Source organism: Poecilia latipinna, unplaced genomic scaffold (genome assembly GCF_001443285.1).
Source record: "Poecilia latipinna isolate Pla-1442-1.1 unplaced genomic scaffold, P_latipinna-1.0 Scaffold402, whole genome shotgun sequence".
Taxonomy (NCBI): domain Eukaryota; kingdom Metazoa; phylum Chordata; class Actinopteri; order Cyprinodontiformes; family Poeciliidae; genus Poecilia; species Poecilia latipinna.
Window position 1 is genome coordinate 781,097 of NW_015113018.1, and position 24,420 is coordinate 805,516.

The window sequence follows — 24,420 nt, forward strand, 5'->3', positions numbered from 1 at the left end:
AGAAATTTAATTTCTGAAAACAAGATAAAAATAAAACATTTCTATGTCCAAAAATATGACCAGCTGATCATGTTTAGTTTTTTTTTTTTAATCTTCACCCATGCACTGGATCTGCTGGATACAATTACACAAGCATTCAGAACAGAAAGGAGAAAATGAGACATCAGAGGAACAGAGGTTTTTAGGTTAACCATATTTATCAAATAGCAGTCAACAAAAATAAGACATTCTACATACATTCAATCAGAAAATAGTCTGAATCAGATGCTTGTTGCCATAAATTGCATGTAACAAACCTATTGTCTCCCGAGCTACTTTTACATCTGCAAATTGTTGTGCATTTTTCTCCTTTACATCTCTCCCATATCTGCCGACAGCAGCAGTTTTACACACAAAATCCTCTTAGATTTTAAGACTTTGGCAAAGGCAATCTGATATGATCATCAAATGCATTCAAGACACTTCAAATTCAAAATAAACTTAATTCCTTAGGATTTAATTATTAACTTTATTTGGAACATAACAAATGACTATATACAAATCTAGCAGTAGCAATAGATCCCTGCTAGCCGGTTGCCTTTTTCCTCTTGAATAGAAAAACAGCAGGTCTTGAACTTTTAAAACGGCAACAAGAAAGCCTTAAAATAATAGAAAGGGAGTAAAACCTCTTCATGAGATCTGTTGTTCATCATTAGGAACCTCTAAAAATCCACATTGATTGCTTTTCTTTGTGCCTTTCAGTGTCCAGAGCTCAAGCTTTAGAACATAAAATGGTCACTTATCAAGTGAAATCAAGTTTGCATGAGAAGGAAATGTAAACTCCAAAAATAAAATCCTCCTTCACACTGAATTTACCGTTTCTGTCCCAAAAATAAACCTTCCCACGTCCACCGTTTCCATTTTCCTCTTTGTAGAAGAAAGTTTTTCAGAAAAACTGCAGCACTATGAGGCATTTCAAGAAGCAGAACCATCATAAGTTCAGGCCGTTCCTTTTTATTTGACAGCTCTCGACTTGATTTGGTTCAAATCTTCACACAGCCGCCTGAGGTTCACTGGTTACTACCACCTCCTGCCTCCTCAAAGTTTCCTCCTCCTGGTGACGGGCTTTGAGAAAACGATGTCTATGACGCGTTTGCGCCGCAGGTTCCTGGTGGTCGGAACCGGCGCTTCGTCTGTGATCCTCCTGAGCGCTCGCGGCAGCGGCTCAGCCGGGCTGGGCAGCGGCGAGATCAGATCCACCTCGGCGATGGGAACAGACTCCGGAACAGCTGCGGACCTGAGGAGGAAGAGACACAAACAATGGGCATGTTTTTATTAGCTCTTAGAACAGTCAAACATTTAAATCTACTAAAAATGTGGCTTTGAGAGCAGGTCTTACTTTGCTGTTTTCCTGCTTGTTTTTCTGGTTTTAGATGTTTTCTCCTCTTCAGCGCGATCAGCTTCTGAGGAAACTTTATCCTAAAAGGAAAACAGGAGTTGACTCTTTATCCATCAAGGTAAAAAAAATGAAAAAGTATTTAGACCACTTTGACCTGTCTTTTAAATCATAGACTCATATATATTTTATGACAGACCAAAACAAAAGGAGCACTTCAGTGTGAGGTGGAAGGAAAATGATGCATGTTTTCCTGGTGTTTAGTTCCCTTTTCTCCAATATCAATAAATAAAACCCAGATCACATCCGTTTTAAGTTGCATCTTAAAATAAACGCAGCTGTTCTGTGAATCTCCTCTGATTCGTTAGGGAAGATTCATAAACCAAACACTTTGAAAAACCTGTTTCCCCCCATCACCTGTGGTGGCACTAAAATAAAAGACAAAAGCAAAAAGAAGAGGCGACTTCGTTCTTCACAAAATGCACAAAATAAATAAAACAAACAAAGGAGTGGCATCAAATTTTAGCAGCTGCAGAATGTCTCGTTTGCATTTGGCCAAAGACTTGGAGGCATTTCTCCATGCTTGTTTGCATTTACCCAGAATGCCCTGATCTATCGTCCGTTTTCTGCTTTTGGAGCTCGACATTCACATATGCATTTGAACCGAAGTAGAGTTCACTTCAACTGGACTTAGGTTTGTAGCCGGACAAGAGTTTACGTCTTTGGTCCGCATCAGAGTCCGATTGCGTATTCACACCTCTCCAAAGGAACCAGACAAAACTAGAGTCAGTTAAGCGGATCAAACAGGGTTGGTGTTTATGCACACAAAGAGCACATATTTTGGGTTTTAGTTGCAAAAAATTTGCTTTATGAATTGAAAACCATGCATAATTTTTCCCATTTCGTCATTGTGGAATATGACTTCATTAATCTGAGATGTAAAGGGAGAAAATCCGTCCAGAACCCTAAATATGTTCAGCTGTTAAACTGGACCTCCTACCTGAACAGAAGCATCTTTGACTCTGCTCCTGCTGCGGGTGACCGGCGCCTCAGACTCCTCGCCTGGCGAAGAAGACTCCGCTGTACGAGCTGAAACACAGAAACGGTCAAGGCCTTCCTGGATGGGCGGAGGAACGTGAACCGGCTGGGATTTGGCTCACCTCTTGTTTGTCGCCGTCGGGAGGGCGAGTAGATGAACGAGTTTTCTCCTGGACTGGACTGGCCTGCTGCAGGTTCAGGCGCCGGGCCGTCTGGTTCCGGAGGAGATGAAACCTGATCCACTGAGGATTTGGTGTTCCTCCTCCTGGTTCTCTCAGTCTTTACACCTGTTTCCACAAATTTGACAAAGTTGAATTTTATTTCAACTTTCAAGCATATATTTTGGTTTTTAGAAGCAAAATAAATAAGTAGAAACCATGTCATTTTTCTTCCACTTTGCAAGTCAAAACTGCAGCTGAACCACCATCTTTAAAAACCAGTAAACCTCCGACTTCAGGGTTTGTGTTGCACCAAATTCTGCCTGAACAGATCATCATGAAGATGTCCTTTTTTATTTATTTGATTTTATTTACGTAATGCAGAAAAGTCTCATGAGGGGTAAAAAAACTACATAAAATATATGAGATTAAGTTAAATTTAAGACCAACTTACCTTTTTTATAATGAATTTAAGACGTCTTAGGCATGGACATCCTGCCGTGTCTTACACCAAAAACCATTTATAAACCGAAGCATTTAAAGAGGTTGTGGGTTAAAAACGTGTTCGTACCTCCCCGTTTCTCCTCTTCATCCTTGAGTCTCTTGATGAGGGCGTCTGCAACAGGAGTTTCAGAGTCCACCTCTAACGGAGAGTCCAGCAGGGGCAGATCCTCCTCTGGATGGTCCCAGAGTCTGCTTCTCATTGGGCGGCAATTGTTGGTGGGATCAGAGCTTTTGTTTGGATCAGACTCCAGGGGATCTTTACCTTCTCTCACTTTTCCTGAACCACTTTCTTCTCTCCTCCTCCTGTTGCTCTGAGGAAGGGACACAGGAACCAGTTTTACCTATAGAGTTTAAATGTGAGATGAATGAAACCGACCAATGAAAATGGAAACACAGTGGGTGATGGTTGAGCCCTTACTTGAGGATACACAGTTATAGTGATCTGGCTGGACTGTCGAGTTGTCCTCCGAGGATGGGAAAGTTGCCGTTTCTTCTCTTCCTCTTTCTGTTCTCCTTCGTCTTCTTCAAACACGACTGGCAGCATCTGTGGTCTAATTTTTTTGCCGCTGCATTTTAGAGAGACCGGCTCCTCTTTGACCGTCACCGGGGTCAGCTCTTCCTCGTTGGTATTGCTCGTCTTTCTGCCGGACCTCCTGGGGGTGCTGGCCTGAGTCATCCTGCGTTTGGAAGGAGTTGGAGTCTTGCTGCTGTTTCTGCGACCCCTTATCGTTTCCACAGCCTCGTCCTCTTGGCTGTCCTCTACGGTCGCAGATTCCTCCTCGCTGTCGGTTCTTGTTGCAGCAGCTCTCTGCGATCGTCTGCCTGGCGAAGCCCTCTTGGAGGTCGAAGCTGCGGAAATCTCATAATCCATGTTTTCAGGCTCCTCTTTAGGAATTACCGGCTGAGTTTTGCGAGTACTTCTGCGAGGTGTGACGATTTGGAGCGGCTTGCCTCTCCTTGGAGTACGACTTGGCAAGGCAGGAACGTCGTTGCTAGTTTTCGTCAGCTCTGGCTCACTCACTGCCTCTGGAGAGATTAAAGTCGCGTTTCGTCCTCTTGTCTTCCTCTGGGATGGAGTAGAAGGATCTTTCTTCCTCTGAGAGGCTGGCGTTTGTTTCGCAGTTTGACTTTCTGCGCCAACAATGTTCTCCAAAGGTTCTTCTGCAACGTTTTTATGCCTCAGTTGTCTCCTGGGTTGTTCCTCTGTTTCCTCCTCATGTCCAACTTCGGTGTCTGATGATGTTGTGCGCTCAGGCTTCTTGTCCTCAACAGCAGACTCGGTGTTTTCCACCTCTGTAGGAACAGACCCGTTCCCCTCAGGCAGCTGCAGCTCCTCAGCGGGGATTTGTTTTTCCTCCTCAACTGCTTCTGTTCTTTCAGCCGGGTCGGCATCGTTCACAGCAGCTGGAGGTTCTTCTGGAACCGATACAGAAGGAGCTTCCTGATCTTCAGATGATCTAATTTCTTCTACCTTTTCAGCTTTCATCTCTGCAGAGTCTCCGGTCTCCTGTTTCTCTGCAGTAGATTCAGTCTGTAGATCAATTTGTGAATCTCCAAGCTCTTCTTCCTCAAGTCCACGATAATCATTTTGACCCAGGTTTTCCATCGCCGCGCTCTCTCCTTCTGGTGAAGCTTCTTCCCCGTTACCCTCGTCCAAAGGAATGACGTCAGGTTCGTCACCCGGGTCTTCCCTCTCCATCTGCAGCGGCTCAGGGAGCTCCGACGCCTGTACATCATTCCCCACAGCCGCCTCCGCCTCCTTGACTCCGTCCTCTTCCGTGTCCAGCATCAGCGTGAAGCCGGTGTGAATCTCCGGCTGCTGCTCTTCGGCCACAGCGCCCGGCTGCAGCTCAGGAAGAGCGAGGTCGGCGCCGTCCACCAGGCCTTGCTGTCCCTCCATGAACTCGAAGGGAACCAGCAGAGTGGTGGAAGGTTTGAGCTCCGTGTATAACGACGATGACGACGACGCTGGCTCCGTGTTGGCGTCCAGCTCCATCCCGCCATCGTCTCCGCCGAGTCTCACCATCACAACCTCGCCTTCGATGTCGTCCTCTACGATCTGGAAACGGATAAAGCCTGTTCATTCCGATTGAAATCATCTAAATGTACGGTTGAATTTAACGTGATCTGGAAGTCGTTACCTTCATCTCTGCACCAGGTGCGATCAGGGAGAACTCGGCGGCTCGCTGCTCTGACAGATCCTGCAGGAAGTGGGCGTGTTCCTCCTGCATGAGGACCGAGCCGGGATGCAGCAGCGGCAGCCTCCCGTTACCCTGAACCTCATCAATGATCTCCACCTCACTGCCAGAGTCTTCCTCTTCCTCCTCCTCTTCTTCTTCTTCTTCTCCCTCTTCAGCTGGATTGGATGACTCCTCTTCACCTTCATCCTCAGATGCAGGACTGGACAGTTCTTCGCTGTCATTCAAGCTCACTACAGCTAGGAGAGCAACACATGAGTGAAATGATCAGGTGCACCAGAACAACTGTAAACGTGGGAGTGAATGTGATCTTCCTCACAGTGGGAGTCGGTGCCTGTCAGCTCTGAGGAAGTCACAGAAACCGTGGACTTCTGTGGCGTGAAAACCGACGGATCTACAGCGGCTGCATTCTCCTCCTCTTCCTCACTGCACGGCAGGACGGCAGCCATTTTAAAACAGGTCAGAAACATCCTTACCACATCTAAACATCAAACTTTCCAGTGTTTTGGAGACATATTTCTAAAATATAAAGATTTTTTCATGTGCATCAAAGGAGCACTGCAAAAACACAAAATATTACCAATTATTTTTGGTCTAGTTTCTAGTGCAAACATCTTGAAATAATGAAACTAACTTACAAGTAACTTTTCAGCAAGATTTAATTCCTTGATATGGGTGAAAAACTACTAGTTCCCCTGACAGATTATTTCACTTATTGCAAGACATTTTCTGCTTAACTATAAGTGAAACAATCAATATTAAGGAAGATTTGTGTTTTTGCAGTGCACTTAGAATTTCAGCTGATTGCAATGTGTTTATTTTCTAAAACCATAAATTTAAACTGAATGGATGTGAATAAATTCCTAGATCATTGAAAAGTTAATTTATTTTAGTAAATAAATCTACTGAAACGACCTTTACAGTCGTTACAAAGTTTCTCTAATTTATAAGTCTGTGACTTTCATGAAAAGCAAATATTCTGGGGGTTTTTCTGCAGAATTAGGACATTCTGCAGAAAACACACAATTTAAACATTATTTTATGGCTGCTGGCCTTGATGGTTGTCCAGCAGGAGGATGAGCTTCAAGCTGGACGTTGACATGAATTAACGTAAGTTTTAGGAGAAGAACACACCTGTGGAGGCTGGTCTGGCTCAGAGAGGCGTTGTGTATCGCTGAGCGGCTGAGCGGAGAAGACAGGTCATCACCAAACAGGTGCTTCTGTACAAACTCTGTCAGATCTGAAGGGAAGCAGCGATCAGTTCATTCCAGGTCATGAAGACGGTCAGCCACCTGCCCTCAGTGCGTTTCCATGTAAACATGCTCACCTGCGCTCTGCTCCAGCTCTAGTGCTGCTTCGGTTGTGGCGCTACCATCTTCGGGTTGCTCTGTGTTCGACTCGGCTGCCTCCCACTGAACGTTTAGCTCTTCACCTTTCACCTCAGACCTGACCTTAGAGTCTGAGCTCTCGCTCACCTGGTTACCGACTGCAGCATGAAAAATGGACCAGAATACTTGATGAAGAAGATCAGCAAAGCATCAAGTTATTTTTATTTTTCTAAAGTAAGATCAACTTAATCAAATGGATTTGGTTCAGACTAGGGATCGATTACTAAGTTAATCTAAGGTTGATTTATCTTATTCGACTAATTGATAAGCTGCAGTGTTATTTATTTTTGGAGCAAATAAATAAACTGCTGTAATAAAAAAAGCAATAATTTACCTTCATGTTGAGTAGATGGCTCATCTTCATCAGGACTTGCCACAACTTCCTCTTTGCTCACTGAGACAGTGTTCAGATCATCTTCTCCTTTAGATTCAGCTCCGTGCTCCTCGTCCTCCCTCAGAGCTTGACCCCTCCCGCTGACCTCCTCTCCTTCCCTCAGAGACTCCTCTGCCGCCATGTTTGAGGGGAGGTCAAGGTTTTCCTCTGAGGTCAGATCAGGTGTTTGTTCTGGTTCTTTGTCACTCTCAGACCTGATGTTCAGAGTCACCACATCATCATCCTCCTCTTCCTCCTCCCCAGGTTTGTGTCCCTGGGCTCTCTGTGGGTCTTCTGACAGCGGAGCATCGAAATACTCCAGCGTTGTGTCTGTTGACTGGACAGACGTCAGGCTGGTGTCAAAGTTCACGCTGATATTTATCTGACTCGCAGCTGATGGATTTCCTTCTTCCTGGGTGGAAGACGGCTCGCTCTCAGAGCGCCTGAGCTGCGGTGAGGGAACGCTGCCTTCTGGAGGAAGGAACTTTACATGAGGATGTTGTCCTTCCTCCTCCTCTTCCTCCTCGTCTTCCTCCTCAGGACGTCGTGAAGACCAGGTCTTGCGTGTCGCTTTGGAGCCTCTGCTTAGCTGGTTGATCTCACTGTCTGCTGCCATCTGCAGAGAAACACAACTTGAGGATAAAAGAAAAAAACAAAACAAGAGACACCGACCCACAACATCATCGTGTTTTTACCCCGTTAGTCCACCGGACCCCCTTCTCCGTCTCAGGAGTCTCTCCTTCCTCTATGAAGGTGATGCGGCTCTCTTTGGCGCGTAGCGGGGGGGTGATGGAGCGGCCTGGAGAGGCGGACGGCGTAGCAACAGGCGTAGGCCTCAGGTTGCTGCGCAGGATGGACTGCGGTGTGAACGCCGAAAAGATGGGGCCAGAAGCAGCCAGGGCCCGAGCTCGCTGGCAGAGAGGAGAGCAAACGGTTCAAACACCAACCTTTCAGCGGTTCAAAGTGCTTCACGTCATAAAAACACAAACATACAAAGTCATAGACGACACAATTAGCAACTGAAGCATTAGCATTTCGTCAAGTGTTGGAACGTCGATCAGCTGATTTGTTTGTGAAATCTATGAAGTTAATGACAAATTTCCCTGGAGACATCACAGATTTAATGAAGAGTTTCATCTAACAAGTGGATTCAGTGAATAAAAAAAAAAAGGATACAATAAGAGGAGAGCAGTTTTACAAAACCGTCTAAACTCACATTTATCTGAGCCTAGTGGGGCTGAAACGATTAATCGGTTTAATCACGATTAATCACTTATTGTAGAAAATAAAATGTTTATTTTCTTATTTAAAAATGTAACTGAATTATTTGTTTGTTTGCACCTTTTAGCTACTTTTTGTATGTTTCTTTACATACAAAGGGCTTAAATGAAAGGGCTGGAGGATGTGCCAATTTCTTAAATCTGATTAATCGTTGGAATAATCAATAAATCAATCATTAGCTGCCGCCTTAACGCCTAGCCATGTTTCACACAACAGTATTTACATTTTTTATATATATATATATGGGACATTTAAAAAAGATCAATTCCGAAAAAATGACAGTCGTCTAAAAATCATTGTCACTCAGCCGTTTTTTTTAGACGTAAAAAACGTAAAGCATCGTCCAAAGTGATGGACTCACCTTGACGACCTGCGGCGTCTGCAGCAGACTGAACTCGGGCGCTTTTCTGGAGCTCTTTGGAGAAACCCAGGAGGTCGTGGGTCCTGGGGGACTGAGGAGAGGCTGAGGCGTGTGACAGGACGGGTGGACCACCAGATCCATCAGCCTGAGACACAGTAAGAAGATTAATAACTAAATCGACTTTAATTAAGATGCGTTTCTGTGCATGCACTCAATGTTTGTGTCTTTAGTTATAAACTTGGTCAAAAACAAACGGGACTAATATCTTGTCACTTTTAATAATGACATACTTTGTGCATTTTAGAAGCAGTTTATGAATAAAAGTAATCCTTAAAGGGCCAGCTCCTTGTTCTCCTGAGAGTACCTTGACTTTCGTTTGGATGTCATAGTGATGGGCGTTCCTAGGAAGGGATCAGTAAAACCGAGCGACGATGACCTGGGACTGGAGCTCTGGGCAGCCGCTGCTTTTGGTCTGGTGAAGAAAACGAATGCGTCACATAACCATGAAACATATTTAAATACAGCAGAAGACAACTGAAGCAGCAAACTCACGTCCTGGCTGGCGAGGACTGGGGCGTCGCCTCTTTTCCGAGCCAAACCTCCTCGATCTTGGTGAGGACGCTGCTGATGAATCCAGCTCTGGACATCACCTTCTCGCTGGCAGAGCGCTTGGTGACGGTCGACAGCGGCTGCGGCCGAGAGACTACAGTGGAGCGAAGACATGAAATCAAAAAAGGATTTTAACCCTCCTGGGCTGAACATGTCGGCGGCGACGCAGCCAAACCGGCAGTACCGAAACTCCACCACACTTTGCTCTGTCTGAAAAATTCCAACGGTTTCTGAAACGTTGCGCTTTCCAGCCAATTTCGGATTATTACGGTAATTTTACTCCCACCGTAGCCAGGAGTGAAATTAATCTGATGGCCGCTCTTTTAATAGACGGAATAACTTGCTAGATATTGAAAGTTCCAGTTGTTACAGATGAATGGACGACATATATTTGCTAAAGAACTTTGTAGAATTAAAGTAAGCAAAAATATCCAGGCAGAGATTTTAAATCTAGGACTCAGAGGGTAAAGTAAAAACTATTTACACAAGATTACATACTGTCACATTCTTCTAAGCTCCAAAACTATTCCAAGAAACAACCATTGGTGGCAAGAGGTGGTTTGTTTCTTAAATGCATTTCTGACTTAAAATATGTTGTTTATTTCTATGAAAATATAAACAAACTACACCTAATCAAAATAAACAACAACAGAAACACATGCTGATGTCCACAGGAGATATAAAAGGTTTCAATCTCTGCTTCCACAGAGGAGAGCAGCTACCTTCTCTGTGAACGGTGGCTGGATGCTGATAAGGTTTGGATCGCTCCATCGCCAGTTTCCTCTGCACTCTGGGCAGAACTTTGCCGTACTGGTCCAGGATAGAGTTCCTGGTGTTGGATCGCTCTTTGACCTTTGGGTCTCGCTCGTTCTGCAAAGAAGGCGAAAGCTGTGCATCAATGTAAAGGTTTGATAGATGTTACTGCTCATAATAACATTAACATGATGTTAATCGTGAGAGTCGAGCTCCTGCACCCACCACCAGGTTCATTTTGAGGGTTTGGTTGAGCTGCAGAGCAGGAATGTAGTTGGCCTGCTGCAGGTAGTGAACCATCAGCAGCTCTCTGTTCTGAAGGCCGCCTGTGCCTTGAAGAAACTTTTCCAAACAGTCCTGAACCAACAAAGGTCAAAGGTTAAAACTGAACATGTAAAACGTTGAGTTAAAGTTCAATCAAATTTTATGCATTTCAGTAACAAAGTATTTCAAAACACTTTACATCATAAAACACAAAAATACAAAGTCAGAACAGTCAACATTACATTCTGCTGTCAGTACATATCAGATTATTGATTAATGTTTCATTGATTATGTTTCAGAAGCAACTCTAAACAGCTGGTTTTTAGTCTAGATTTAAAGGAACTGGGTGTCAAAAATCTCCAGTTTCAGACTAATTATTTATAGCATGCTGCAATAAGCGATTAATTTCATGATACATTATAATGAGCACTTCCATTCTGACGATTAATATTTTTGAAGGGCCGTTTTGTTTACGGAGACTTTATTATCTGTTGAGTTTCTCTCCCCTTTCGTTATTTCATTCATTGTTTTAGGTTGTCGTGTTATTTTGGATTTTTAAAATCTCTTCCAGTTCCAGTGTGAAGGAGCTGGAGAATTAAAGTTGTTTTTGACTAAATATTAGTTGAAAACGCTCTCAAAACAACTATGTTATCGTTTATCTGAATAATTACTGGGACAATTTATCGTCCGGCAGAATGTGCCGTCATGACGGGCCCAACTCCCCGTTTACCTGCTCACTGAGGCCCAGAGGCAGCTTGAGCAGCTCCTTCATGAGGCCCAGCTCCTGGCAGCTCTCGTACAGGAAGCCCAGCAGCTCAGCAATGTTCAAGCGGTTCGAGTGCTGCCGAAGTAAACACCACGCCTCGATGAGACACCTGGAACAAGAGGACACTGGCCTGTTGACGCGGGTAAAATGAAACGACGCCAGTCGGACAGAAACGTAACAGACCTGTTGTGTAGCAGCACGGACAGAGAAAGTTTGGCCTGAGCGGTGGAGGTAATCGGAGGCTTTGTGACGTGGAAGTAGCGCAGTGCCACGGACTGCTGGCCCTGACACATCAGCGCCTGCAGAACCCGCTCATGCTGCCACTCGAAATGAAAATGAGAAGCAGCCGGGTGTAGGAGCAGATCAAACGAACTCTGAGGAGGAGAAAAAAGAAAATTATGAGCACTAAAAATACAAACACAAGAGGATCCACAAGCTGTCATCAGAGGAAGATGAGAGAAATCAGACCCAACGGTCCAGTTAAAGCAACGTGGGATTTCCACATTTTGATCAATCAGAAACATCAAGTTCAGCATAAACAGATCTGGAAAAAAATGAAGAGGCCACTGCACTGAATCCCATTGAAAACCTCCTGCTTATTCCACCAAATGTTGATTTCTGAACTCTTCCTGAGTTAAAACATCAGTTTTGTTGTTTATAAATGAATATGAATTTGTTTTCTTTGTATTATTTGAGGTCTGAAAGCCCTGCATCTTTTTGGTTATTTTTTTCTGCAAATAAATATTAAAAATTTTTGCTTATAATTTCAGAGACATGTCGTCAGCAGTTCATATAAGAACAATGTTCATTTTACTCAAACATAAACCTATAAAAAGTAAAATCAGAGAAACTGATCATTTTTTTCCAGCGCTGTTTGTAAAGTTTCACTTTTTCTATTAAACTACAAAAACAAATTAACTTTTCAATAATGTTCTTATTTATCAAGATGCATCTTTATGCCTCATTGAGGACGAAGTTAGAATAAGTCAAATTAATAAAAAGCTTCACTTCGTACTTTTCCTCATAAAGGAAGCCCATCTGCAGCTAAATGATGAACCTCGGCTGTTTTATCATATTTTACCTGATGGTCGTTATGATCCAGCAGCCACAGTCCTTGTACCAGTTTAACCAGTCCGATGGGGATGGAAAAAGCTGTGGGAAAAGATTCCACTGATGTTCCATCCTTATTGGGGAAAGAGTACATGACGTCCAACAACAGGTAAATCACCTGAAGTACAAGTTAAGGATGCAATCGAGCTAATAAGTTCTTAAACATTATGGCGTTTTAGAAAAACCCAAACTCATGCTAAAGAAAGAACTGCTGAGGCGGCGTGACGCTGCAGCCAGCTGCCATTAGGCTGAGGATACAATGGCGTGCTTGGTAGCTTCTTCGATGTTGTCCAGAAGGTAGAGGTCAAGCAAGGCCTGCGGATCATAGGCATAAATTACATTTCTTTACAGAATAAGTTTCTGCATCAACACAGGAGATGAAATACATCAGGAAGGCAGAAATCAGTCTTACATGCAGAGTAGGTGGGGGGTACTGTCCTGTCCCGCCCTCGTCCCGCCGCCACAGATCGGTCAGACGTTCACCACACTGTCCAACCAAACCGTCGATCATAAGGCAATCGGCACACCATTTACTCCTGAAAGAGAGGGCACCTTGTTACCTCCTCAATAACATTCACAGTAACACATTTAAATATGAAAGATTCTGGCTAGAATATAGAAATTAGTTTAGTGTGTGATGGAGCTGAGCACTCACTTGGCCAGCCTGGTCAACTCCTCCCTGCGTATGGCGTAATAGTTACTGATGACTGAGTGAGTAAAGAAAGGCCTGGGAATCTGGAGAGCATCTTCATCTGGTGGCAGATTAGCAGGGGCAAATATGAGTGAATTCAGGGCAAAAAGAAAAAAATATTTATTTGGGTTTGTTTAAGAAATTCTCTTAAGAGAACAACTAGTTTTCTCCAGTTTTCTAATACCGCTCTTTTTCTTTGAAATAACTAATATGGTCACCAATTTAAACAAAAATATTTACACATGATATGATTTCTTTTTAGTAACTTTTCTAAAAGATCTGGTTACCTGATCCTTCAGGGAGTAAGCCGGTGCGGCAGAACCAGAGGACCACTTGAGCGTATTTGGAAATTAAACTGGACACCATGTTCTTGTTCATCAGACCTGCCAAACCTGAAAATGAGACATCCAAAGCTGGTAAATAAGCTCAAGAAAACATGAGGTTGTTAAATATAATGGTAAAATAATATGATGCAGAGATCAATTATGATTAACCTGCTTCTTCCTCATGACTCTTTTTTTGGTACCATAATGTCATAAATAATCTCCCAGAACACATTGATAACTTCAAAATACCAGGAATAAATGTTTTTTTCAAATGCTACAGTGATAAACAGATTACTCAACATTACTAAAGTCTCAGAGGATTTTAAGAAAAGGCCTCAGTGGTGTTTTTACTGACATCTCCGGCTAATGGAAACCTTTCAGACCAGCCTCTCTGTGTGTGTGAAGCACCTTGGTGTGTGAGTTCCTGAGCTTCGCTGAGCAGGCAGTGGAAGATGGCGCTGAGGTTGCTAAGCAGCCTCTGGGTGTGCTGCAGCAACTGCAGCGTCTGCGGGTCGGTGAAGTTGGACGAGCTGTCGAACAACGGAGCACCTGGAGACCAAATACAGAAATATGGATGAACGGGAAATTAGGACTTTATGTTGTGCTGATATCAGTTAGGTATGACAATGAAAAGTGCAGTTTGTGAGTTATTTATTGTTGCATGGTACTGCAGAAATCTGAGTTACTGGCCTGGCAACCTTCCAATAACAGGCCATGCAAATATTCCTGATCCAGTTTTTTAAAATAAAACAAAGTGCAGAACAGAAGGAAGATGTTTCTAGAGATTTTATCTTTCAAAAAATTTAAAATAAAATAAAAATTTGATGGAACTTTGAGTCAACATTTAAAAGTTTCGTTTGAGCTAAAGATGTCTCTCCATATAAATACGTACAGATGCCGTCCAGCTCCTCTTTGGTCTGGACTACTTTGTTCCAAGCCCAGTCCAGGATGTAGCGCAGGTTCAGAGCAGATCCTGGTTGTTCTGTTCAGGAGAGGAAATCAGAAGTTCACACCAGATATTCCACATCATGACAGAAGAAACACACAGCAGTAAGAATGAATACTTTATAATCGATCTTTGATTACAAGCTTAAAACTAGGATAACTATCTTCACAGGGTAATTTTAAGCAAACATGCATCAAGTAAATCCAGAAAGGCGAAAAAGCAGGCGGGCCGCCGTGCTGCTCCTTACCTTCAGCAGTCCACTGCTTAATGCAACCAGTAATTAAGCCCAAGGAACTGGTTTCAACTGCTGTTGACAAGATGGCATCGAGCTGCTCCTCCTGCGACCAGACAGAGGAGACATCACCAATGTTTTCAGCAGAAATTACATTCTGTTTCCTCTGTTATTTTTCTTACGACTGATGCTGAGTGCTCTGGCACTAATACTGCAAACTGAAGCGGTTTAAAAATGTCATAACCTCACCGTTTGTTTAATGTGTCAAACTCAAGGCCCGGGGGCTAAATCTGGTCCGCCGTAGCTTTTTATGTGGCCCTATGGACTCTAAATTACATCAATAAGTCCTTACAGTTTTTCACAGATCTGCAAAATTCATACAAAATCAACAGATCCTCACATTTTTTCTGATTTCTTTCTCAAAATTGGCCAAAAAATGTTGCGCTTCAGTGACTGCTGCCTCAGCCTCTCTTGCTGTCAAGTTATAGTCCGTGAGCAATTAATAAAAAAAGTCACATTTAACCTCATATATCAGCGCAAATATTATAAAAATTCCTTATAAATATTTCTAAATTAGCACCACAAAATCTGTGATTTTGATTGTAGAAACCACAAAAATAATTGCAAAATCCTGGATGGACTGATCAACGTGAAGAGATGTTCACTGTTATCTCATATTATGGAACGCTGAAACTGATATTTATTGATATTTTAACAATTTAATTGGTTTTTAATCAATACATTCTGGCCCTTTAAGAATATAAAATTTTTGATATGGCCCAAAATGAAAATGAGTTTGACACCTCTGACCTGAATGATGTTGGCTCGTAAAATGTAATTTGTTCTCTTGAGACCACAATCAACACTAGAAGTCAGCAAAACACAGTCGACTGACCAGAATACTGGGTTTCATTTAAATACATCTACAACAGGAAACTATTTCTCATCTTGCAAAACTTCATGAATTTTTAAAATATGTTGATTTATTAGCATAAAAAGTTCCAAGAAAGTAAAGTTTAAGCATAAAATGTTTAACAGTGCAGTTCCTACCTGAGAGAGGCTGGCCGCCGGAGCGTCTGCCACGTGGGACGAGAGGAGGCCGGACATCAGGCAGTGGGAGTAGCTGATGGAGATGATGTCACTGGAACAAGGTGCAGCTTTCTTCAACAAACTTAAAGTCTGGATTTAATGACAAAAACAAAAGTTCTCCTAAGTTTAACTTTAAATAATCGATATAAATGGAAAAATCTACCAATGCTGAACTCAAAGGCTATTCAGCACAAACTTGCCTCTTTTTGATGCCCAGAGCAGGTTAAGTGCACAACTCCAGAGTTAAGTAGGCAAGTAGCATCTGGAACAGAAAAAATTTAATCTTATAACAACGGAAGAAAATCATACAATAAAAGCAAAAGTAACTTCTTACAGATTTAAAATTAATACAAAGGTTAATTTTAAATCTAAACCTACCGAAGTTGTAAGTGGTTGGGTTGAAGTACTGCTCCGGAGGGGGGCAGGTGAAGGGCAGGCCCCGGCTCAGGCTGCGCTCGTGTACAACCACATCCAGGAAGGTTTGGGTCGACACCATCTGCACCACCGAGTCCAGGGACCAAACGGCCAGGTAGGGGCAATTCTGGAGAGACTCCCCGGTTCTGTCAGAGGGACCAATCAGCTGTTGGATCAAAACTCATCTAAAGTCTTAAATCGCGTACATTAGCAGGGGTGGATGATACCAACTTGGTTTTATTTGGTGATAAAGCTAACAATAAACGCAACGACAAGAAGTATTTACTATTTCTTTTTAGGTAACTGTGTGACTGCCACAGCAACAACAGCCCCACAAACACCACTCTAGAAAAACATTTCCATTTATAGAAGGACACCAGTCACATAAACAAATGTTATTTAAATCATTAAACTACAAATAATAACTGCATGTAATTATATTATCAAATTTATTGATGCTTTTAGTGAACTGTTGAAAAAATTTTTAAAAATCCCGACATGGGGTTTTTAAATTTCCTAACAATAAATCAAAATCATCATGATAAGAAATTTATCACAATAAAAGAGAAATACGATAAATGCCCTGCCCGAAATATCAGGATTCTTTTGGACCTTAAAATGCAAAGTGACCTGGATAAACATGAACTTCACTTAAATTACTAATTTGAATTGAATGACGGGACGTCTCCACTGTACCTCAGAGAGTCAGGCATCTGTGCATGGTACCAGCGGTTGATGTCAAAGACCCCGATATACATAGAGGGACTTCCCTGGCCATAAGCCTTGACTTGCCAGCAGAAGATGGACAAACTGGTGTCGGGGGATGCAACTGGAAAAAACAAGGACAGAAAAACCGTGAGAGATGAAGGAGGTAGAGAACTAAACGCGTCACACAGACACAAAACCGAGGGCTGTGACCCAAACGGCACAACTTGTTCCCAGATAAATACACCAAAACAATAGAGAAAAGTCAGGGTTAAGTGCTACAAACGAGGAGCACTGCTGACCTTCATTCAAACTGTCGTCCCTGTCAGGATGGGCTCTGAACTTCTCGATGGTCTGGCAGCTCAGCAGTCGTGTGTTTGTGGCCTGAGCCCTGAGAGGAAACGACGTGCCGCCCAACTCCTGACTGTATCGCTCCTCGCAATATTCCAGACCCTGTGAGAGAACGACATGTTTCTCAGCACAGGAATGTCTACTTTTTAGAGTGGATATTAGTAAATACTGAGGAGATAAACTCCAAACCTCATAGAGGATCTTCCCAGAAGCCAGACACTTTCTTTCGCTGAAGGCCAGCTGGAGCAGGTGGAGGCTGACCAGATCTCCCTCGCTGTGTGGGAGGAAAAGAAAAACGAGGTAGGACTGAGTGGGAAGTAGTCATGCTCGCTTTGTCTGAAACTAGAAATGCTAACAGCACAGAATCCTGATTAAATGCGACTCTTACAGATCCTGAGAAGACTGGACAGCCCAGAGGTAGCAGCAGTTCCTGGGGTCGTTCTCCGGCTCCTGGAAGGTGAAGGCATGAACAGGCACTCTGCCCCCCTCCAGCTGCGAGTGGTACCTAAAGTAACACATCATTACAGTTTTATTTACAAGTGGGAGCTGGACAGCACATGAAAAACAAGCAAATCATCACATCGTTTTACACAAATCTTTCATATTCTGGTGCATCTGCTGCAGATAAATTATAGGTTTTAGGATCACTGCACAGAAAATTAATTTTCTAACATGATGTAATATGTAAATGTACAGCGAACGAGTGAATGAAGCTTTCTTAAGGAGCTCCTGGTAGACAAGAAAACCCAAACTAGACGGAGGTAGATGGGTTGGTAAACCTGGTGCTCATGAGTCTGCAACATTTTGAGAGAAAAAACAAAATAGTTTGCATAAAGCACAGAAAAATGAATTCAATCCACTGTAAAATATTCCAGTTGATCATTAAAGATGATTTAAACGGGTGCTAGCTGGGAACATTGGAGCTAAACTGTGGAGGAAAAAGTAAAGAGACAACAGAGACGAGACTTGAGTGGGTTTAGCTGCTCTCCTGATCCACTTCCTGACACATAAACAGAGGGTGGAGCTGCTTTAGTTACTCCAGCACAGCAAAGTTATGCAACATAATCCAAAGACTACGATGTCACACACCCTCTTTTTAAAGGCATATGTGCATTAATACCGAGTTATTTTGTTTCAAAGCAAGAAACTTCATTTTCTGGGAAGCTGAAATGTATTAACTTGTGGGATAAAACATTTTTGGGGGAACATCCTTTTAAAAAGCAACAGAATATCAACATAAACACTCACTCCTTCTTCAACGTCTTCATGTTCCACAGCTGCAGGAGTCCATCAGAAAATCCCACTGCCAGCTGGTTGGTTCTGGACACGTACTGCAGGGCCGTGGCGCCAACGCCGCTGGGCGGGTTCAGCTGCAGGCAGAGATGTCTGCCCTGGCGGGAGCTGACCTCTCTGAGCCGCGGGATGTCTGCAGGAGATTTGGTCACCACCTGCAGGTCTGCAAACAGGCAAATGCATTCACACAGAAATAAAACAGCAAAGTTGTTGTAGAATGTTTTTGAATCCACTGTATTTTTCTCTGTAGAGGAATAGCTGAGCTTAGCTCCAGCTTTAATCATCTCCAGAGATTTGATTAATTTATTTTCTGCAGGCCTAAAGTGTTGAACAAGTTTCCTTCTAAGATCAAAATCTTGATGTAACCGATTTGTTTAATTTGTCCGTGTTATGGAGATAAAACTGTAGATATTTTAGGAACCCAGTTGATCAAAAGTTCAAAAAGCAAAACCAAGAAAACAGAAAACAAACATCGTCTCACAGCCTCTTCTCACCTGATGCCTCCAGTTCACTCTGGCTGCAGGACAGATCATCAAGACAGAGGTCCACAAGCAGGACATGACCCAGATCCGTTACCACGGCAGCAATGCCAAAGAACCAGCGTAAACTCTGGTGGAGTTGCTGCGTGGAAGTGCTGGCTCCACCATAACTCACTAGAGGTTCAATAGCTGTAATCTGGATGGAAGGGAAAAAAAAAAAAAAATCACATCACGGTTAGATACTTTATGCTGAATGATTAATCTTGTAAATCAAGTTTTTTATAAAGACAGACTCAACAGCAATGCTACAGCTACCTTCTAAGAACCAGAACTCCACAGTTTTCACCGTTTACCTCAAGTTGTCTGCTAAAAGTCTTTGAAACATTTTATGCCAGATGTAAAAGAATCAGCAGCAAACTCACCCTGCCTGGTATGACCACAGCTTTCACCACCCTGGACAGTCCCAAGTCATACAGACACAGAACGCTGCCTTCGGTTTCCTCCAAGCCAACCAGCAGCCCAGACCTGGAAACGTAATGAGAAAAGCATTAATTATTATCTCCACGTAAAAATGTGCAGACAGCCGTTCTATAAAGCTGCACACATTTAAAAGAAAATTAAAAAGTAAGCATGAGGGCACAGTTTTCTGGCCAATCGCCGATTATCAATCTTTAAAATGGATCCACATTGACCTTTTTTATACATGGCTGCTGAAGAATAATTATCACAACAACAACTGACACCAGTCTATTGATCACCAATCGCAGACATAAAAACCAGGGAGGCTGAACCCGAGTCCTGACCGTTTGAGCCAGCTGAAATCCCTGGCAGCCAGAACAATGGGTGGGTGTTCTCCTCCTCCGCCGCTGAAGCAGTACGCAGACAGCCGCTCGCCTGTCACGGCGTGGACAACCTCCAGGTTGGACCCACTGGCCAGCCAGGCCAACCCGCTGCGGCCTTCGTATGAAAAATAAAGAAATAAAGCCTCGGTTACAATAAAAGACAAAAGTAACTGCAGCAAATCAATATAAAAGTCAATGTAATCTAGCAATTCTACATTAATGTGAAAAATAAGAGGATTTATGAATCATCTAGCCAGCATAGATATCGGTACTGTTTTAACAACAGATTGTTGTGATTGAGACCAGATTTCTTTAAGGTGCTGAATTTTTGTTTAAGTGTCCTGTAAGGTAAAGGTCATTTTATTCATATAGCACATTTTCAGCAACAAGGCAACACAAAGTGCTTTACAGGAATTAAAAGGAAATACAAACAAAATAACAAACCAAAGGAAAGTGCAAAAGAAGAGAAAGAGAATCTAATGTTGATCTAAAGTATGTAAACTGGGTTCTCCTGTTCAGGGTTGCTAGATAAGTATAAGTGCGTATCCTCTGGTCTAATTTCTTTCCTGGGTTTTAAGAACAAGAGCCTCAAATGTAGCTGCTAAGGTAGTTCTTCTGGATTCTAAGTTTGTTCTAATTTATAAGAGTAACTAAATCAAAGGATTTGTACCTGATACATTTTCTCAATGTGGTTCCAAAACAGGGTCTCCCTCAGTGTATTATAAGCCTGGCGGGCCACCAGGCTTTACTTGTGCCCCACCAGGCTAAGTATGGTTGATTTATTAGTTTTTTTAAATGATTGCCTTTTTTAAGACTTTATAGTTGGCGTTTAAGTATTAATCTTGCATAACTATCAAATGATATTTTAAAATTTCCTGTCAACTTCAAACATTTTTAACTCAAAAACACAGCAGGTGGCTGGATGACTGCCGTGGCGCCCTGAGCACCGGGTTTCACAAGTTTTCTTTGGGAAACCCTGTAAAACATTATATCACCAGCTTAACTTCACTTAAAAAGGTTTACAAAATGTTCTACTTTTTAACAACACCCAACGGCAGAGAAGCTAATATTATAAATTACTAGTAATAAATAAATGCTTACCGACAGTGAACCTGCCATGAAGCACACAGTCCAGGCTGATCTCATCCTCACCCAGAGCGTCTACAGTCACTCCAGAGAAGGGCAGCAGGCTGCTGGTGACTTGGGCAGTCAGGTCATGCATCGTTCACTGTGTCAACAAAAACAGAGGAAACCCGTCATAATTCTGGCATATTTAACGTTAACTGCCTAAACACACAACCCAGACACACATTTAGAAATCATTCTACAAACTGAGAGGACTCAAATGTCAACTTGGCAGGTTCTTAGCTCAAATGAGTGCTTTGTTTCAAAGCACAGCTGCTGACAATCGGGCCTGAAACTGAGCTTGGGTCCAAATCAACAACACCGCCGCACATCTGTTAGCTCATGTACAACCTGACAGCTAGCTCCGCTAAGCTGCTGCAGGAAAGAACAGCGAGGATATAATGAGAAAATTGCAGGATCAGGCTCCTTTCATATTAACGCTTTTAGGCAAACTCCTTACAGTAATACTCTTAAGTATTTGGCATTTTAGTTTCACTTTTAGTGAGCCACAGATTCTGTAATCTATAAAAAAAAAAAAAAAAAAAAAAAAACCACAGATTTTTCTTAAAGGTTTCCTCAATGCTTGCAAACAAAAATGTAACACTTTCAAGGATGGTCCAGCTGTGGCATGGCAACATTTCTGCTAAAATATAGAGATAAAATATATATATTTTTAAGTTTTTAGCTCTGTTGAAGTGTTTTCAAAACCCCCCAAAAGAAACAAATGAGTTATGCGTTTGTGTGACAGGCTGCTAGGGACACAATGTCTGAAAGAAGCAGATAAACTCTTTGCAAACCAGTCTGTTATGTGCACAGATCAAACCTGTCCCTTTGTAATAATGCCTTAAAAATATCACTGCAAGTAGCTTAAAACAAAAACTTCAACAAACGAGAATAAAATCATACAAGTACAGAAGATTTTTAAAGAAAACAAATTAACAGACATCCAGAAAGAATGAGGAATCATTGTTTGAGAACAGATAAACATTTCTGGTTATCTTTGGAGTTTAACCTGCTCATTCCATTTCTGACAGATTCTAATTTTTTCTTCTAGAGGCTAAAACACAAAAATGTGCCGCAGGTTCTCATAAAGTGCATCCTGTTGGTTCTTAGCTTGTAATGGATTATATAATAACTGGGGTGATCAGTATGCAAGATGCCAATTACAGATCAGAGAAAAATTAGCTGATTCTGACTTTTAGTCCTCTAATGGAGCAGTCCTGAACAACAAAGACTCGTGTATCTTTGTTGTTCTCCTTATTGGCTTACTTCCATTTTCTTAAGTTATTATAATTTCAATGCCAGGTTTGCAGATTTTTGTCACAGTCGCATTGAACCGATGCACCAGCCCAAGTGAGGCGTACAAAGCGGTGCTGACAGCCGAACTGCTTGTGTTGCATTTGACGCAACACTGCCCTCTGTGACCGCTGGGGAAAACACAACACGGCCGATTCAAGTGAACTCCCGCGCAACCATCCAGCTGGCACCGAGAAGACACGCGAGACGGCACATGTGGACAAACGGGGACAACCAACAGCAATGTTTAAATTTGAATGGGGGACCACACATTAGCGATGGACCAAAAACAAAGAGTTTTATAAAAAAAGGCATGAGTAGATTGGCACAAAAAGTGAAACTACACCCGTTATAATTCGGGATGTTGATGTGGCGTATCTTTTTACCGCATTTAATGTGAAATACACGCTCCAAGTCAGATATACGAACCAATATTTCAGCGGTAAATAATGAGGCAGTGGAAAAATGTTATCACCAAAGCAACGATTAGCCTCACAGACTAGACTTACCGACGTTGGGCCAACTTCACCAACAGCAGCTAAACTAGCAAGTGACCCTTTTAGACAAGTAAACATAAATCTGCATTATTTTCTTAAACGTAAGCTACTATAAGGTGTGAGATAAGTCAATATTTTGAAGAACTATAAAGGGATTAAAGAGTATTTGTCGGTTTTCCTTCAGTTGCAGTAGCAAGCCGTTAGCATGCAAGGTCACACAAGATTAGTTGATTTAGCTTCACCGACACAACTCAACGCTGGATAACAGTATGTGGGAGTTTGGTAGTCCTATTATTTTGTGATAACCAATAATATTGATGCTACAAAAAACGAACAACAGCACTGACAAGGTGTAGTGATTGCCTCCTCAATAGAAAGTCGGGATAGTTGAAAATACTAGCTTGGGCTACGTTGCTACTTTTGCTAACGCTGCTAACTTGGAAGCCGAAAGTACACCTCATAACTACTGCGGGGTTTGTAGTTTAGTCAGGAATATCTTAGCAGAGGTAATGTCTGACTGTGGATTCCTTGCCATTAGCAGCAACTCAACACCTTAAGCTAAACCCATTTGCTCTGGTGCTCATGCCAAGACAGTTCAAATGTAACGTCAGGCTAAGCACTGATAGCTTGTAGCTCCTGGCAACACCGGGAATTAAACAGTCTCAGTAAAAAAGCTCTCAATGCAACTCGTTTCTTTGGGTTTAGCCAACATAAGGTAGGTGTAAGGTTGTGTTACGTCTGAACTAGCGAAGCTAGAAAACGTGATGCACTGCTATCATCGTTACACTACCTGTCCAAGGATGATGAAGGCTTCGGAGCCACTATTGCTTTGTTTTCCCTCAAGAATCTCTCCTTCCTCTGTCATAATCCGTTTGTTCTCGAAATTCACCAATTCCAAGAGCCTTAAGTGAGTTTAAAAAAAATTACAGGAACGAAAAGGCTCTGTGGACTTCAGGCTTTCACAACACGAAGCGCCATTTCCACAGTCGGAAAGTACGCCGTGCAGCTCTTGTTTGTCGTCCTCGTTTCTGGGAGACGAGGCGCGGCAAACCCAGACGTTCGCCCCCTTCTGTTTGGGCGGAAGATTCTCTTCGTCAGGTTTTACGGCGGTTGCCAACTAACTTAAAGTAGCATTACCGCCACCTAGTGGTGGTAATGCTACTTTACCCTACCCTAACCCTATAAAAAGCCCATGTTAGATGTACCCTACAATAGAGCCCCGTTTTTGTTTAAAATACATTAATACCTTAGCTGTGCAACATTAGTTCCTTCAACCTCACCTTCAAAATCTCCCCATGTGCACTGTAGGTCTAAAAACCACATGTTCAACTATTTCCCCTTCCTGTTAACTTTCACACATCCCTGTCTCATGCTTCCTTATCGCATATAATGTGCTATTGTATGTAGAGTCCTAATTCCTAATTCTTGTTCTAGCAGTTTCTTCTCTCCTATACTCTCCCTGCATCCAAATGCTTTCACCCTATTTTGAATGTGATGCAAATGCCTCATTTCTTTCTAGTCTCCCTTGAGTGAAAGCTGCTCTTAGGTGATAATTATCTGATCTAAAACATAGTGGCCACAAACATAAAAGCAAATGCAAAGCAATTTCTGACTATCAAAGTTGTTATACCAAGATGAGTTGCGTTCATATCCCACATACTTAATACATTTTATTTCAAAGCTCCTTTCATAACACTCCAGGTCACTTAAAAAAAGAGAGCAAAAACAAGAAACATCATGTGTAACAGGAAATCATAGGCATTTCCTGTTGATAAATACTCTGTAGGCCAAGTCTGATCTATTCATGTGGAAGTTTGAGTCTGTCTTATGATTATTTTCACATGACAGGATAGCGAATATTTCAGTTCAAACCAAACAGAGTGATCATAAAACAGCTTTGTACAAAGAAAAACAAAACATGTTTCTTTTCCACCTTCACTCAGCCAGAGGTTTCCA

General features: G+C 42.4%; 1 protein-coding gene across 3 annotated transcripts; it reads right to left on the reverse strand.

The window, feature by feature from the left end:
* Positions 1-178: 178 nt before the first annotated feature.
* Positions 179-23,536, reverse strand: ahctf1 (AT hook containing transcription factor 1). Of its 3 annotated transcripts, none has more exons than XM_015037373.1 (40): positions 23,255-23,536; positions 20,648-20,774; positions 19,508-19,661; positions 19,127-19,229; positions 18,720-18,900; positions 18,181-18,388; positions 17,321-17,437; positions 17,122-17,206; positions 16,884-17,034; positions 16,573-16,705; positions 15,841-16,022; positions 15,663-15,724; positions 15,424-15,552; positions 14,389-14,479; positions 14,088-14,177; positions 13,604-13,744; positions 13,157-13,261; positions 12,834-12,930; positions 12,591-12,714; positions 12,437-12,493; positions 12,150-12,296; positions 11,252-11,442; positions 11,033-11,177; positions 10,264-10,395; positions 10,008-10,155; positions 9,229-9,379; positions 9,041-9,148; positions 8,677-8,821; positions 7,730-7,945; positions 6,996-7,650; positions 6,601-6,786; positions 6,408-6,513; positions 5,593-5,699; positions 5,217-5,512; positions 3,494-5,134; positions 3,143-3,386; positions 2,536-2,700; positions 2,376-2,464; positions 1,379-1,458; positions 179-1,276 (listed from the first exon to the last, which is right to left on the reverse strand). In XM_015037373.1, the coding sequence occupies exons 2-40, from the start codon at positions 20,766-20,768 to the stop codon at positions 1,078-1,080; spliced, it is 7,482 nt and encodes a 2,493-aa protein (XP_014892859.1). In that variant the 5' UTR covers positions 20,769-20,774; positions 23,255-23,536; the 3' UTR covers positions 179-1,077. The 3 variants fall into 3 exon arrangements, with proteins under 3 accessions (XP_014892859.1, XP_014892857.1, XP_014892858.1); XM_015037371.1 differs by having other exon boundaries at positions 3,143-3,416; XM_015037372.1 differs by having other exon boundaries at positions 3,143-3,416; positions 6,601-6,759; positions 23,255-23,535.
* Positions 23,537-24,420: the final 884 nt, after the last annotated feature.